The 15,990-nt window shown below is 48.1% G+C and overlaps 1 protein-coding gene across 2 annotated transcripts; it reads right to left on the bottom strand.

The window, feature by feature from the left end:
- Positions 1–4,456: 4,456 nt before the first annotated feature.
- CCS (copper chaperone for superoxide dismutase) lies at positions 4,457–15,921 on the bottom strand. 2 transcript variants are annotated; one of them, XM_026004344.2, is made up of 8 exons: positions 15,709–15,921; positions 15,285–15,357; positions 9,857–9,994; positions 9,462–9,639; positions 8,858–8,918; positions 5,067–5,144; positions 4,889–4,992; positions 4,457–4,772 (listed from the first exon to the last, which is right to left on the bottom strand). In XM_026004344.2, exons 1-8 carry the CDS (start codon positions 15,745–15,747, stop codon positions 4,619–4,621), a joined length of 825 nt encoding a protein of 274 aa, XP_025860129.1. In that variant the 5' UTR covers positions 15,748–15,921; the 3' UTR covers positions 4,457–4,618. The 2 variants fall into 2 exon arrangements, with proteins under 2 accessions (XP_025860129.1, XP_072614558.1); XM_072758457.1 differs by having other exon boundaries at positions 9,857–14,451; positions 15,709–15,881.
- Positions 15,922–15,990: the final 69 nt, after the last annotated feature.

The raw sequence follows: 15,990 nt of genomic DNA, 5'->3' as shown, positions 1-15,990 counted from the left end.
AGCTCCCCATTCCTTCCTTCCCCTAGACCCTGGTGACCACAAATCTTTCTGACTCCAGATTTGCCTCTTCAAGACATTTCAAACAGAACCATACAAATAGATGGCTTCTTTCACTTAGAAGAATGTTTAAGGTTCATCCACATTGCAATTTTTTTGTTAATTTCAAAAGAAAAAGTTTCTTTCTTTCTTTCTTTCTTTTTTTTTGGATGGTGGATATCCATTTTAATTAGGTTATTGCTTAAGGATCATAATTGGCCTGGAATCTTTTGGAAAATTTGTAGACTACTTTATATAACGTCATGAGCGACAGAGAGAGAGAGAGAGAGAGAGAGAGAGGCAGAGACACAGGCAGAGGGAGAAGCAGGCTCCATGCAGGTAGCCCACCGTGGGACTCGATCCGGGGTCTCCAGGATCAGGTCCTGGGCTGAAGGCAGCACTAAACCGCTGAGCCACCCAGGGTGCCCAAGAAAAAGTTTCTAAAAACTGATTTTTGGGTTGCGATTTTTAGCTAAAATATATACTTTTTTAAATTCTATAAGCAACAGAATAGCTTCACTGTATTTATGAATTTAAGATAAAAGTATGTTGTGAAGCTTTACCTTCAGTCCAGGCATCTGTGATATTTAAGAAAATTAGATACACAGGGATGCCTGGGTGGCTCAGTGGTTGAGCACCTGCCTTTGGCCCAGGGCATGATCCTGGAGTCCTGGGATTGAGTCCCATATCAGGCTCCCTGCATGGAGCCTGCTTCTCTCTGACTATGTCTCTGTCTCTCTGTCTCTCTCTGTGTGTCTTTTATGAATAAATAAAATCTTAAAAAAAAAAAGAAAGAAAATTAGATATACAAATACAATTTTAAAACTTTGAGGGAACTTAAGTTGCAAATGGATGTGATTATATAAGGGAGTCTGATGTATCCAACCTCAGTTTTATCAAAAAAAAAAAAAAAAGGGTAAAAATAATAGTTCTTACTTTACTAGATTTGTAAACAGAATAATGAGTTTTATCATTTGAATTTAAAGGAAATTCAACTAAGATTTAAATGAGTTACTTTAGGGACCCCTGGGTGGGTCAGTGGTTAAGCGTCTGCCTTTGGCTCAGGTTGTGATCCCAGGGTCCTGGGATCAAGTCCCGCATCAGGCTCCCCACAGGGAGCCTGCTTCTCCCTCTGCCTATGTCTCTGCCTTTCTTTCTGTGTCTCTCACGAATAAATTAAAATCTTTAAAATACAAAATAAATAAATAACAACAAATAAATAAATTTTAGGAAAGGTTTTTGGGGCCTGGAGGATGGTCGTGGACTCTGCTCCTACACGAGGATAGGGAATGGCAGGCAGACACGATGCTCTGAGAGGGCACCAGGCCCTGAGCTAACCATTTTTTAAAAGATGAGACCAGTTGTTCTCAAACTTTAGTGTGCTTCAGAATCACCTAGAAGGCTTTTAAAACAGATTTCCAGGCTTTACCCACAAAGTTTCTGATTCGATGAGTCTGGAGCAAAGCCCAAGGAGTTGCCTTGCAAAACTTTCCAAGTGATGCTCATGCTGCTGGTCCAGGGACAGGGGTCCCCACTTGAGAGCCACTGAAGAACATAGAGTACAGGAACAGGGAAAAGGATTTTCAGGAGTCAGAGTTGCACCTGCCTTTGGAAACAGTCCCATCTCTTCCAAGGACCTCCACCAGCAGCCAGGAGTCCTTAAGAGGCTCTGCCACTACTCTGAAAAGGATACTCCAGTTGGGCCCCTCCTTCAGGACTCAGCCAGGGAGGTCTCCTACTTGGGAAAACAGAAGTTTCCTCAAATGTTCACAGCTCTACAAACCCACAGTATGGAATCCCAGGCTGCATTGCAGAATGGAATGCCAGGAGGGGGAAACCCAGAGAGGAGAGGGAAAGGAGAGACAAGTCCCTAAGACATGGGTATGAGGCTGGGTGCTGGGCACCAATGGAAAAGCATCTGCAGCAGAGGAAAAATAACAAATGGGGGCGGACAGAATGAGAAACAAAACAAAGTGTCTGGGTTCCCTGAAGTGCAATGTAAAACCAGGAGTTACACACCATTTTTGGGCAGTTTGTGGATGAGTAATTTTTATTTTAATAGCTATGTATGTATGTTCTTTTTCTAGCAAATTTCTATTTATGACAAATGAATCTTACTTTCTATATTTTACAATGAGAACCAATAGGGTGGTTAAGAGTATACACCAGAGCCAGACCACATGGGTCTGAACTTAGACGCTGCCACATTACTGGCTGTGTGACCTTGGGGAAGTTATATAACCACTTTGTGCTTCAGCTTCCTCATCTGTAACATGGGATAATAACAGAAGCTACCGTGTAGTATTATTTTTTTAAGATTTTATTTATTCATTCATGAGAGACACAGAAAGAGAGGCAGAGACACAGGCAGAGGGAGTAGAGGCAGGCTCCATGCAAGGAGCCCGATGCAGGACTCAATTCTGGGAATCCAGGATCAGGCCCTGAGCCAAAGGCAGGGGCTCACCACTGAGCCATCCAGCCATCCCTGGTGTAGTATTATTTTAAGGATTTTTTTTTAAGATTTTATTTATTTATTCATGAGAGACATACAGAGAGAAAGGCAGACACAGGCAGAGGGAGAAGCAGGCTCCATTCAGGGAACCTGACATGGGACTTGATCCCGGGTCTCCAGGATCAGGCAGGCCCTTGGCTGAAGGCGGCACTAAACCGCTGAGCCACCCAGGCTGCCCCTATCTTGAGGATTACATAAATCACTGCACAGTGTTCAGAAAAGAGCCCCACACTCTAATAATCATTATATGGGTTAGCTAATATCATAAAAATTTCATTTTTAATTAGTTTTAAAAGTGAATAAATTTTAAGTATTTGGTAAATGACAGCACAAATCGGTTTGTGGACATGGCAGAGATTGAAAGATAACACAAAAATGACTAAACTTGGCAAAGCTTTTCGAACTATGCTCCCAGGAGCCCAGGACTTTTGGGAAGTCCTTAATCAGGGCTAGACATCTCTGGCTGCAGTTCCACATTTGGTTCACAGCTGGGCCTTCAAGATGTTTGAACAGTGTTCTGTGGTTTAAAACCAAAGTTTAAAAACTACACAGTTAAAGGGCACCTGGCTGGCTCAATCGGTGGAGCATGGGACTCTTGATCTTGGGGCTGTAAGTTCAAGCCCAACATTGTGTGGAGAAATAACTTAAAAATAAAATCTTAAAAAACAAAAATTACACAGTCAAGAGTTTAAAAGAGAGAAAAGCTAATGGGAATGTGGAAACAGAGTGGTGGGGTTTGATAAGAGGTTTGGCCATAAAAGGGTTAAACCCAGCTATCATTCCAGACTCAGGTGACAGAAGGTCAGGGGCTGGCTCTGGGCAGAGTCCAAGAGGAGTTCCTGTACTGATCTGGGGGAGACAGCCCAGGCCCTATGCTTAAAAGGGGTTTGGTTCCCAGGAATCAAGGGAGCTGGAAAGCAACCAGTATAGGCTTGGCAAGAAAGAGCAGGGTCCAAGGGCTAGGGCTAGATGCAGAGCCAGCAGCCTGCAGGGAGACCCAGACAAGGCTTATGGAATGGGAGCAGAGCCAGGCACATCTTAGCAAGGTCAGCTATCTGTAAAATCACCTGCCAGATTCCAAGCAGACAAAGTAAGTGGCAAACTTTGTATTCTGACAGCCCACTGGGTTATAAAAGCAGTTTTGTCATGGATGAGCAAGCATAACAAAGTCCAGCGGAGGGTCAGGACGGGGGCACAAAATGGTAAGTGGGGAGGCCCAGAATCCCTGGCCCCACACATTAGTCCCTGGATACCAGCCATCCCTGGAGAGGGGGGCTTAGCTGGGGCAGCCTCCAGGAGCCCCATTTGGCCTCAGAAGCAGAGCCACTGTTCCCTTAACTTCCTGTGTGCCAGGTCCTGCACTGAACACTTTACATATTAGATTAATTAAGATTATTATGAATAAGAAAAAAAATCAACTAAAGCCAAATTAATTTTAAAAGCAGGAGGAGGGGATGCACTAGGAAAATCGAGGAGTGCCTCTTAAACCCCAGGTCAGGGAGTGGCTAGCCACAGGAAAGGCCCAGAGTGGGCTCTCTGGGGCGTCTGACATTATCAAACAACTCTTAGATTCCCCCTGAGCATCTGCCTCTTCTTCCCTCTTCTCAGCAGACAGGTGTTTTCTGAGACTCAGTTGACAAGGCAGGGAGAAGAGGGCCACCTCCCATATTCCCATATTACAAGCCCAACCATGGGGAGAAACTAAAACAGGATCTTCTCTGGCAGAGATATGAGTGCTGTGTCCCTGCCTGTGATCTTGATGAGGAGGCTGCCCTCAGTAGGTACACAGATTTGAATCCAGTTTTGTTTGGCTCCAAAGCCAAAGGTGGCTCACAAGAACAGGAGAAGCAGAAGGCCTGTGTTCACAAAGCCCATAGAGAGACATTGGGACACGGACAAAACCCAAAGTTCTGTAGGAAAATAAAACTTTAATTTGCAAGGGAACATCACAGCAACCTTCACACCCTGTACCCAAGTCCTCCTAGGACTGGGCAAGCAGGGCCTCCCTCCCCTCTCTCTGGAAGTAGACAGTGCTCAGCTGGGAGAACAAACCCGAAGCTGAGGCCATGTTCAGAGGTGGGCAGGGGGCTTGGCTGGCTCCTTTCGTCCCTCACCAGCAATGGGCCGGCCTCGCTCCTCCCAGATGGTAAGGCCATCACAGGAGCAGATCTGCTTAGGGTTCTGGAAAAGGCCAGCAGAGCGTGCGATGATGCCACACGCCAACCTGAGGAAGAACATGTGGTCAGGAGTGGGCTCTGGGCACTGGTTTGGGCTCCCCTGGAGTTGCCCATGCACCACATTGGCAAAGCAGAGCCTCCTGCTGCAGGTGGCATCACGTACCTCTCTCCTGAGTTTCCTGTGACCTTGGATAAGGGATGGCCACCCAGGCCCAGATCATCTTCTCCTTCATCAATGACCAGGCTTCGGCCAATCACATCCCATACCTATGAGGGCAGAAAACAGCCTCAGACAGTAGATCTGTTAGGAGAGGTCCCCACTTTTTTTTTTTCCAGCTTACCTTTAGCTGCTCATCCTCTATCCTGAAGATGGCTCGGCCATCAGCGCCAGCATGGACATTCCCCAGGTCCCCACGGTGCTACAATGAGACCCAAGGGAGAGAAGAGGGCCACGTGAGACACAGCTGCTGACTTCTAGCTTCCCAGGATCTAATTCCCCTTCCCCCAAATATCAATGTCTTCCTCTGGGTACAGTGTGGTAGGATAAAGGGATGGCCTAGGACACAAGGAACGGGCCCAGGAACTGAAATCCTGGACAGAAACACCCTTCCTAGGAAATAATGCCCACTGGACCAGACTGTTTCCTCTGCAAGGCTATTGCCCTCCCTGCATCTCAGCCTCAGAAGCTAGCTCAGTTCTCCAACCTCTTGTTGACACTAAGCCCTTGGCAATCTACAATTCCCCTGGGCTTAAGTTGGCTAGACTTGGCTTCCTGACCACAGGAAGCAGCCAGCATCCCTCCCTGACTCCTAGCCTCCAGGAACAGAAAGAAACACAAGGAGCAAGGGACCTGTCCCACCCCCTAGAAGCTGGCTCGGCCTCTGTTCTCCCTTCCCCCTTTTAAAGTAATACAAAATGTCCTAACACATCTACTGAGCATCTTGTACATCAGACCTACTCCACTGGCACGGGGGTCGGGAGCACATGCAGTCTCCACCCTCAAGGAGCTGGGAGCATGGTGGGGAGATAGACATAGAACAGACCAGTGATTATGAAACGCACACTAAGTATAGCAGTAAGTAGGTTTTCTGATGACTGGATCTTACTGGAATGTCACAGAGACCCACATCTGTGCAAATAAATAGTCTCTGATTGGATATTTTAGGCAGAAACAAGTGCCTGTACCAGTGTGGGCTGATGCACATGGGTGATGCCCCTATGTGATGGGGCTGAGAAGCGGCAAGAAGCGCCACATCTACTTTATCTTGTTTTCCAGAGAGAAATCTGTTGCTTACACCTGGCGTTTTGTTACCCTGCATTGGTAGCCTTTATGGTAGAAAGATCAAGGCAGGGGAGGCGATACTGAGCCTTGAGGAACATCTTGAGGACTGTGCTGAGGGAGTGAGCAGCCTGGCAGTGTGGCTCAGAGGAGTGACGCAGGAGCATGGTCTACTCCCTCCCCTGCACTCGGACAGATGGAACTGGACTGCAGGGCCCTGAATGTCACACCAAGAGGCTGGGCTGGGCCTATATACCCTCCGGCACCGGAGAACCAAAAACGGCTGTGGACAGGGGCATCCCATGGTTACTCTGTGCTTTGGAGCAATCCCTCTAGCACAGTGCATGAATAGGCAGGACTGGGGGGGGGAGGCAAGAGAAGAGAAGGCGGCTTGGAGACTATTTAGATGTGCAAAGGGACAACCAAGCTCTGGCGTAAATCCCCACACTGAATGCACTTCCAACTGGGCAAAAGCAGATGGAGAAATCCCAAAGGAACTTGTCAGCCATCACAGGTGGCCTTGACAGTCCAGATGTTACTCAAGTCTTCCTCTACCTCTGTCAAGGACTTGGGTACAGTAGAGCAGCTGGCTCCAGCCCCTTCTAGTTTCTTGCCCCGAGAGGGGCCCGGGCCACAGCAGGCCAAGGCACAGGTGGCAAGGCAGTCTCTTACCTTTCTGATCTCTACTGCATAAGAGACACAGTGCTACCAGTTCCTGAATGCTCCTTGCTGGTTCATGCCTCAGGGGCTCTGCCTAAGGAGTTTTCTCTGCTGTGCCTGACATTCTCACTCTCTGTTCTTCACCTGCTTAATTTCTGTGCAGCACCTTTCAGGGCTCCATGAGGACAACAGCCTCCATGATGCACCTTCCCTGTATTTACATCCTTGTGTGCTCCTCCACTGAGGGTGGGCTGGACCTAGTGTCACTTGCTAGACTAGGCTACAAAAAGAGAACAGTTTGGCTCAGTCTTAGATGCCCTCTCTCATGCACTTGCTATGAGGGAAAACTAGCTGCTATGTTGTGAGCCACCCTATGAAGAGGCCCATGTGCCAAAGGACTGATGTCCCTGGCCAACAGCCAGAGAGGACTTGAGGCCTGCCAACCACAACATGAGCCTTGAGATGACTGCAGCCCCAGCCAACACCTTGATTACAGTGACCCTAAGCAAAGGGCCCCCAGCTATGCTGCATCCAGGTTCCTGCTCCAGAGCAAACTGAGATGATGAATTCTTATTTTTTTAAAACCCCAAGGTTGGAGTAATTTGACACATAGCAATAAATTGTTGCTACACTGAGTACAAACACAGCACTGCACAGGGGACCCAACAAAAACCCTTCTCCAACTTCCCAGGGTGAGAGGGGAAAGGAGTCAAACTTCTGACCATTGGCAATGTGACAGAGCTATCAAAAGTCCAAAAAAAAATCAGGCACATAAAGTAAGAAACATGTACCACAGGGGCGCCTGGGTGGCTGAGTCAGTTCAGCATCTGACTCTCAGTTTTGGGGGCTCAGGTCATGATCTCAGGGTCGTGGGTTCGGTGCCCAGCAAGGAGTCTGCTGGAGATTCTCCCTCTCCCTCTGTCCCTCCCCTGTGCTCATTCTCTCTCTCTCTCTCAAATAAATAAATAAATCTTAAAAGGAGAAGGAGGAGAAGGAGGAGGAGAAGAAGACGATGACAATGACAATGACAAAATGACAACGACGATGAGGGCCTTCCTTAATCCCCAGACCTTGCAGGCCAAAATCCAGCAGAACTCTACTACCATTTATTTGGCCTCCACTTTAAAAATGAGCCTGCTCTTATGGCTACAAGTCCTGGTTTTCCATTCTCTGTGGCAATACTGGGTTTCTTGTCAAAAAACCCTCTACCTTAATTACATGAAATGTTATCTTGATTTGCTTTATTTTTTTTTTATTTGCTTTAAAATAATAGTAGAGAAAGGCAGGAGGTATAGATGAGACAGGATTGGCCATAAGTTGGGTTACTGTTGAAAGTGGGTGATAGTGGTTCAGCCCGGGGTCTGATCCTGGAGACCTTGGATCGAGTCCCACATCGGGCTCCCTGCATGGAGCCTGCTTCTCCCTCTGCCTGTGTCTATGCCTCTCTCTCTGTGAGTCTCTCATGAATAAATAAATAAAATCTTAAAAAAAAAAAAAAAAAAAAAAGAAAGAAAGTGGGTGATAGGGACACAGGAGCTTGGGACAAGTTTCTGTACTTTGGAACATTTGAAACATTCTGTGATGGATCAAAACATTAAAAGTAACTAATTTTACCTAAGGAAAGCACTGAGTTACAGTACAGCAAAATGTGAAGTAACAGAACAAGTAGTACTCAGAGAAGCAAAAAAAACCAAGGCAGCATGCAACTCACTGCTGACAGGGAAACAATTCTCTGGTGAAAAGTGAAACTCCAGGCCAGGAGCTGTACCATCAGGAACTGCCTTTTTTTTTTTTTTTTTTTTTTTTTTTTTTTTTTTTAGGAACTGCCTTTTTAGTTCAGATAAGATCTTCCACTTCCACACCTTCAGCTTCTCCAGGAAGCTTTCTCCCGCTGCCCATGTGCTTGGGCTCAGGCTGGGTCACTGCTTACTCTGGGCTCCCTGCAGGCTCCTGCAAGGATCATCTCACTGCCCTGCAACCACAGGGTTCTCAGGGATCTTCCCCACAGGACTGTGAGCCCCTAGGGGGCAGGCCATGACCACAGAAAGGGTTAATGTTTCTAAACAGAACAAAATAAAGCGAGAGGACCTCACTGAAAAGGAATCTCATGCTAAGGCCCTAGGAATGGCCTCCCCTGCCTGAGGCTTGGGGCCCTCTTGTAGTAGCCTACGCCTCACCCAGATGGTTACTTACCCGGTCAGAGTCCTTAGGGCCCCCGTGAGATGCTCCATCAGGGTTAAAGTGATCCCCGCAGCTAAGAAGAAAAGGTAGCAGGTAGGCAGGAAGACACTGGCTCCTAGGTCAGCCGACCCACTCTCTCACTTTAACTATATTTATTTCATTCACTCACTCAACAAACAGACTCGCTCTGCACCAGGCTTTAGGTTGAGGGCATGAAGAAGAATCAGATGTGGGTCCTGCCCTCAATAAGCTTTCAGGGGAGACACAGATGAGTAAGCAACAAACTGCATCACAGCACGACAAACACTGTGACACGGGGACCAGTCCTTCTGTGTCTATGAGTTGCTTCCACCTCAGAGGCAATAAAGTGGCTATGAGCAGGAGCATGAAGGTCAGATTTGAGTTCAAATCCCACCCCACCATTCATATGCCTTGGGGCCTCTGACAAGTCATTGAACCCTCTAAGCCTCAGTTTCCTCGTCTATAGGCAGGGCCAACATATTTGTGCATCACAGTACCCATGAGGACCAAGCATCAAAGTGTGTGCAGGTGGCTGAATCTTGGGTGCACGAGTACAGGGATGAAGACGCCATAGGGGAAGTTACGTATGACTCACCTGTTGCAGTTCCCGGTGAGGTCTCCAAACTGATGGACATGGAGTCCATGCAGCCCAGGCTCCAGGCCATCGATAGTCCCCTCGATGAGGCAGCGTTCAGGGGTCAGCTGTAGGAAGCGCACCACCCCTTGCACGGGACCAGGGCCCTCCAGAATGGCAACTGCTGCTCCCAGATTCTCTGCAAGGTATCAGATACCCAGGCTGGCTCGCCACCTCAGCTAGCCCCACACCTTCATCAGCTCAGAAAGAGCAAGGAGAGAGCTCTGCATAACTTTCATGCCTTCCCCAAAACCACTCAAACTCCAAGTCCCCAAATCCTATGGTTTAGATGTGTACCAGCTCCAGGCCACCTCCCTCCCAGAGAGGCCCGGGCCAGGACCAGAGTAGCTACTCACGCAGGAGGCCACTGCCCATGCCCTTGAGTACTGCCTGCCGCCCTGTGCTTTCCAGAAGGGCCTGCACCTCTTGGCTGGGCAGGGTGGTCTGCACCAGGACCATCTGGTTTTCCAACTGCACTTTCACACTCTGGATGCCTGGAGGGAAAGAGAGGGGGAAAGGCAGCAGAGGGCCGACACCCCTGTGCTGGGAGCAGAGAAGAGAGGTACAGAATGTTTAATTTCCCATTCTCATCTTCGCCAACCTTCCTGTGGCTAGAGGCAAGCTCAGAAGTCGCATTCTGGGTGTGTGAGGCCCTCAACCTCTCTGAGCCTGTATCTTTATAAATAAAAGGAGGAGAAGGCCACCTTACCCCCAGGATTATTGTTTTTCCTTATCATGTCCCATACTAAGAAACATAGATAATTATTTTAAGATATTTTTATAAAAATGGGCCATCAATGAATAGTCCATTATTGGGGCACCTGGGTGGCTCAGTCAGTGAAGCGTCTTGGCTCAGGTCATGATCCCAGGGTCCTGGAATTGAGCCCCACATTGGGCTCCCTGCTCAGTGGGGAGCCTGCTTCTCTCTCTCCCTCTCCTGTTCCCCCGGCTTATGCTATCTTTCTCTGTCAAATAAATAAAGTCTTTAAAAAAATAAAATAAAACAGTCCATTATTCATGATAGCCAAAAGGTGAAAATAACCCAAATTCAACTGATAAAAGGATAAAGAAAATGTGTATCCATTATTTCTCAGCCATAAAAAGATAGGGAATGAACTGCTCGTGATGCTACCACAGGGAAGCACTCTGAAAATATGATTTTAAGTGAGTGCCACTCACAAAAGACCACATATTACATGATGCCTTTGTGGATGCAATGTCCAACACAGGTGAGGGGCTGAAATGTACAAGTGATAGGGGTGATGGCTGCACAACTCTGAACATTTTAACCACCACTGAATTCTACACTTAAATAGGATATATTTTATATTTGAATTATATGCCAATAATGCTGTTACGCACATCCAAAATAGGGAGGGGTGAGCTATCCCCATCATCATGAGAGCTAACATCTACTGCTGGTGCACTGGGGGCTTTTTTGCACTTTACCCATATTAGCTCATTAGACACCCAAGTAAACCTGTGAGGTGGGTACTACTGTCCCTATATTACAGATGAGAAAATTGAGGCAGAGAGAGATTTAAGAACCTTGCTCAAAGGCACAGTGTGGTAAATTGTGGAACTGGAAATCATCTCAGGCAGCCTAGCTCTGGAGCCTACCCAGACCCTGCTCACCCTGAAAAGCAGCCCCTACCCTCCAGGCTGGTTGGGACCCCTCCTGTGCCCTCCTATAGAAGCTTCCTCTTCCCCGAGTAACTCATGCTGTAATAATGACAACCCTCTGTGAGTGCAGGGGCCCCGTGTGCTCTGCAACGGTCAGGTTCAAAAGTTACATGTCTCGGGGATCCCTGGGTGGCGCAGCGGTTTAGCGCCTGCCTTTGGCCCAGGGCGCGATCCTGGAGACCCAGGATCGAATCCCACATCGGGCTGCCGGGCATGGAGCCTGCTTCTTCCTCTGCCTGTGTCTCTGCCTCTCTCTCTCTCTCTCTCTGTCTATCATGAATAAATAAATAAAACCTTTAAAAAAAAAAAAAAAGTTACATGTCTCAATTGCCCTCCAAATCCCCAGTGTCAACCTGTGTGCACACAGACGGCAGGATGATTCTGACACATGCTCACCTTTGAGGGCCATCAAGCCTGCTAGCTCCCTGAGCACAAGGACCAGTGCTTTTCCTGACGCTGGCCTCCTCCATGACCCTGACCTCTTCCATGCCCAGCATGCCTTTGGGATGCCCCCGTGGCTCAGCAGTTTAGCGCCGCCTGCAGCCCAGGGCCTGATCCTGGGAGACCCGGGATCAAGTCCCACATTGGGCTCCTGCAAAGAGCCTGCTTCTCCCTCTGCCTGTGTCTCTGCCTCTCTGTCTCTCTGTGTCTCTCATGAATGAATAAATAAATCTTAAAAAAAAAAAAAAAAAAAAAAGAATACAGGGGAGGGAAACCAAAGATGAAGGCATCACCAACAGTCAGTGTAGTGTTCCGTTCTATAGGGCACCATGTCAACAGCATGAAATGGTCTTACCTTTGCCTTCTAGACTGCCCATGGCTCCCTTGGGCTTTACCCTGTAGAGCAACAGAGAAGCCAGACTATGCCTGGATTAACCACCAGGCAGAGACTGGAATAACAATCCCCAAGGTATGGGAAAGGTTCGGATTTCTTCTGGCTTAAAACAAGGCAAAACTGGGAAATGCTATTAGGGGCAGGTGGCATCTGAAAGACAGGAATATCTGGTATATGGTTACAAAAGCTTCCACAGGCTTGTTTCGTCAGATCCCCTGTAGCAGCAGTGATACTGTTGGGGGAGGGGCAGAATTTGTAAGACATCAGATAAACACACATAGCCCCTCTCTGGCAAGTACAGGGTGATTCTGTGAGACGAAAACCCTCCATGTTATCCAATCGGTCCTCACTTCACACAAAATTTTATCTTGAGCCACCAGGCAACCTATGGAGCATTGGGAGCTCTGGGTCAACATAGGGATACCTCTGGATGTTGGTGGCTGCAAAAAGGATAAAGGGAGGATGATGGGGGAACTCTTGTTGGTCTGACCCTCCAGGAGATGCCAAGAGCTGTGCTCTGCCTTACACACATCAGGGTGATGATATGGTTCTCATCTGGCAGACAAATGCCTCTGTCTATCCTAGAGGGCTGCCAGAAATGAGGTGAGAGGGTGACACACCTGGCTTGAGGTCACAAAGTTTGGAAGGCAGCCTGTCCAACCCAAAAACTGACACTCAGTACTTTTGCCCCAAGAAAGTAAGCTTGAACCCCCAAGGCTGATTTTCAGGGGCTCCCAAGGCCCAGTGAACCACATAGTATGAGAAACTTTGCTTGCTCACCTCATTTAACAAGCATACACTAAGTACCCATCACATGCCATGTTCCAGGCAGTGGAAGCAGAGTAGACAAGTCAGGCAACATCCCTGTCCTATGAAATAGTATGTACTCTGATGTAGAAATACAAAAGTCAAATACACACACAAGAGAGGTTCAAAGGGGCACCTGGGTGGCTCAGTGGTTGAGCATCTGCCTTTGGCTCAGGTCATGATTCTGGGTTCAGGCTCCCCAGAAGAGCCTGCTTTTCCCTCTGCCTATGTCTCTGCCTCTGTCTCTCATGAATAAATATATAAAATCTTTAAAAAGGAAAAAAAAAAAAAGGTTCAAATACTGAAAGGTGTGATCGATGAAATAGGATTAGGAAACAAATGGGGCCCCCACGTAGGCTGGTCAAAGAAGGTCTCTCTGAGCTTCTAAGCAAAGACCTGAATGTAAGGTAAGGGCATTCCAGCAGAGGGAACAGCACTGACATGTTCTAAGAGAAGGCCAGTGTGACTAAAGCAGGGAGTAAACAGAATAGTAAGAGAGGAAGCTATAAACGGAGACTAGGCAAACAAAGCCCAAAGGGAAAGAATCTGCATTTTAATTTTAATGCAATGGGAGGCCACTGGGAAAAGGCACAATGTATAGTGTGGACTCTGGAGTTGAAATCATGAGTCTGTCACACAGAGTCTGTTACATACAAGCTGTATAGCCTTAGACAAGCTACTCAATCTTTCTGTTGAGTTTTCTATTCAGTTACCTCATCTGTAAATGGAGATAATACTACCTACTTCAGAGGGTTATTAAAACCTTAAATGAGCAGAGCAGTGATATAATCTAAGGTATGATTTTAAAAATCACATTAGCTTTTATATGGAAAAACCATTGGAGGAGGCAACAGAGGCAATGGGAAGCCCACAGATGAGGTTCTCGTGTGGGTCAGGAAGAAGTAAGGTGGCTTGGATTTATGTGAAGGCCAAAGTATGGAAAAAGAGAGGCTAAATTCTGAGTATATTTTATATATACAGCATATAAGACAAGACTTTCTGATGGACTGATTTCCACACAGGTGGGTTCCTGTTCTAGGGTCTCCTAGGAGCTGATTCTTTGCTCCTCCAGTGAGAGGGACCCAGGGGGCAGCTCCTTGTAACTGTGCACTTCCTGAACTCTAGAACAGCATCTGAACCAAGAAAAAGGCTGGCTCTGCCCAGGTGAGCAAGGTTCAGGGTGGCTTGTGCAGAGTGTGGTCAGGCCAGCCCTTGCTTAGCTCAAAGCCCGGTAAGAAAGAAAACATAAGGCCACAGGGAACTCTAAGCTGAGTGATAAGAGTTCAACGAAGTTGGCCTTGGGCTGGGAGCTCCTCCCATTTATTCCTAGAAGAGTAGGAACCCTCTTCCCCAAAGTCCCAGGCCTCCTGGAGAGGGCAAATCTCTGTCTGTCTCTCTCTGCTTCAATATCTGTCCCCAAATGCCTCTGCCCAGACTGCTACCTATAGTCCTTCCTCATAATTTCTAAAATTTAGTGAGCTCTCACTACATGCCAAAGAAGTTTCTAAAGTGCTTTACACACATATTAACCAACTCACGCTTCATGACAATCCTCCAGAGTAGCTTCCATTATCATGCCCATTTAAACACTGAAGAAAAAGGCAAAAATAGCAACATGCATGAAATCTAAGCACAAAAAAAAAAAAAAAAAAGAGAGAGAGAGAGAGAGAGAGAGAGAAAGAAATCTAAGCACCATTAAGCGGCAAAGAAGGGATTTCAATGCAGTCTGACTCTAGGGCACATACCCTTATTCACTACTGCTCCCTTGTACGGGACAAGTGCCACCACTGTCCTGATCTAAGGTTCTGTCCTTAGAACCTATCTCATCTCATATCCTTCAAGAACTGCTCTTCCATGAGCAATGCTTGCATGCTCATCGTCACCTGAGGGCAGGGACTGTGTCGGAAACACCTGTGAACCCTTCTCCCTAAAAAGCCCTCAGTCTATAGTCCATACCTGCTGAAGGCCTGGACAAATATTTAACGGAATCAAAGGAGGCCAATTCCCAGTGCCATGCTGGTAGTTCTGCCTTCTCAGTTATTTCTGATTGTGCAAGGTCACCTCCAGACCAGTTAGCTGGCTTATAAGAATTGGGAGCTGCCTAGGATGGAACATGGCCAGGGCTGCTGTTTGCTTTGTCAAGATTATGCTGTTTCGCAAGCAAAAGCTGCTTGCTATCCGGGAACTCCCTCCGTAGGTGGGGCTTTCTATACTCAGCCTAGCTCCTCACTCCCTGGGTGCCGGAGAGGTCCCAGTGTGTCAGAGCCTGTAGAGAGCGCTGGCAAGGCAGGCTTCAGATCTAGACTCTGTCTCTGGGTCCCTGTGTGATTCTGAGGACATTTCCTTTCTATCTCTGGGTTTCAATTTCTACATCTGTAAATGACAGTGGTGTTGTTCTAAGAGATTTGCCGCTCCTTCTAGAGGCTTCCAGACTGTCTGCACAAGTTTTTGGCTCTTACCTGCCACCCCTTGCAGGGACGTGCGCACCGCGTCCACGCAGCTCTGACAGGTCATCTGCACTGTGAACTCCAGCTGCAAGGCCGGCAGGGACAGGCTGATGAGAGTCTAGGGGACCCCCTACCTTGCGTGACCCTGTTTCACCTCCCCTATGACCACCCCAAAAAGCCTGGAGAGGGCAAATCTCTCTCTCTCTCATGTGACCCATTCTCAAGTGCCCTCATTATCAGTCGTGATCGTTTCAGGTCCAATCCCCCAACTCCCCAAAGTAACGCCAAGGACTCTGCTAATCTCGCACCCTTTCCCGCGGAGGCCCCAGGCCCCGCCCCAGGTGCCTACTCCTTCCCTTTTTCCTGCGTTAACAATCATCCTAGGGGCCGAGGCTCTCTGCCCAGAGAGGCTCCCACACGAGGCCTCGACCCTCACCGTGCAGGCGGTCCCGCGGTCCTCGGAGTCCGAAGCCATCCCGGACCCCGTCACCAGCCCGAGGACCTGAACTGCCGCGGCGCTGAGGTAGTGTGGGGCAAACCCCTAACTCCGTCGCGGGGAGGCGGAGCTTCGAAAGCCACACTTTGCTCAGCCTCCTGGTGCGCGCGCACGTCACGCCCTCCCCTCTTACGTCACTCTTTGGGAGGCACTGGCTGCGCAGGCGCACTCGGACCATCCGGCGCCTGGTTGCCTTAGTAACCTCTTGGCGTCTTTGACTCA

The sequence above is a fragment of the Vulpes vulpes genome, chromosome 5 (assembly GCF_048418805.1).
Source record: "Vulpes vulpes isolate BD-2025 chromosome 5, VulVul3, whole genome shotgun sequence".
NCBI lineage: Eukaryota > Metazoa > Chordata > Mammalia > Carnivora > Canidae > Vulpes > Vulpes vulpes.
This window is presented reverse-complemented; position numbering and strand designations above follow the sequence as displayed.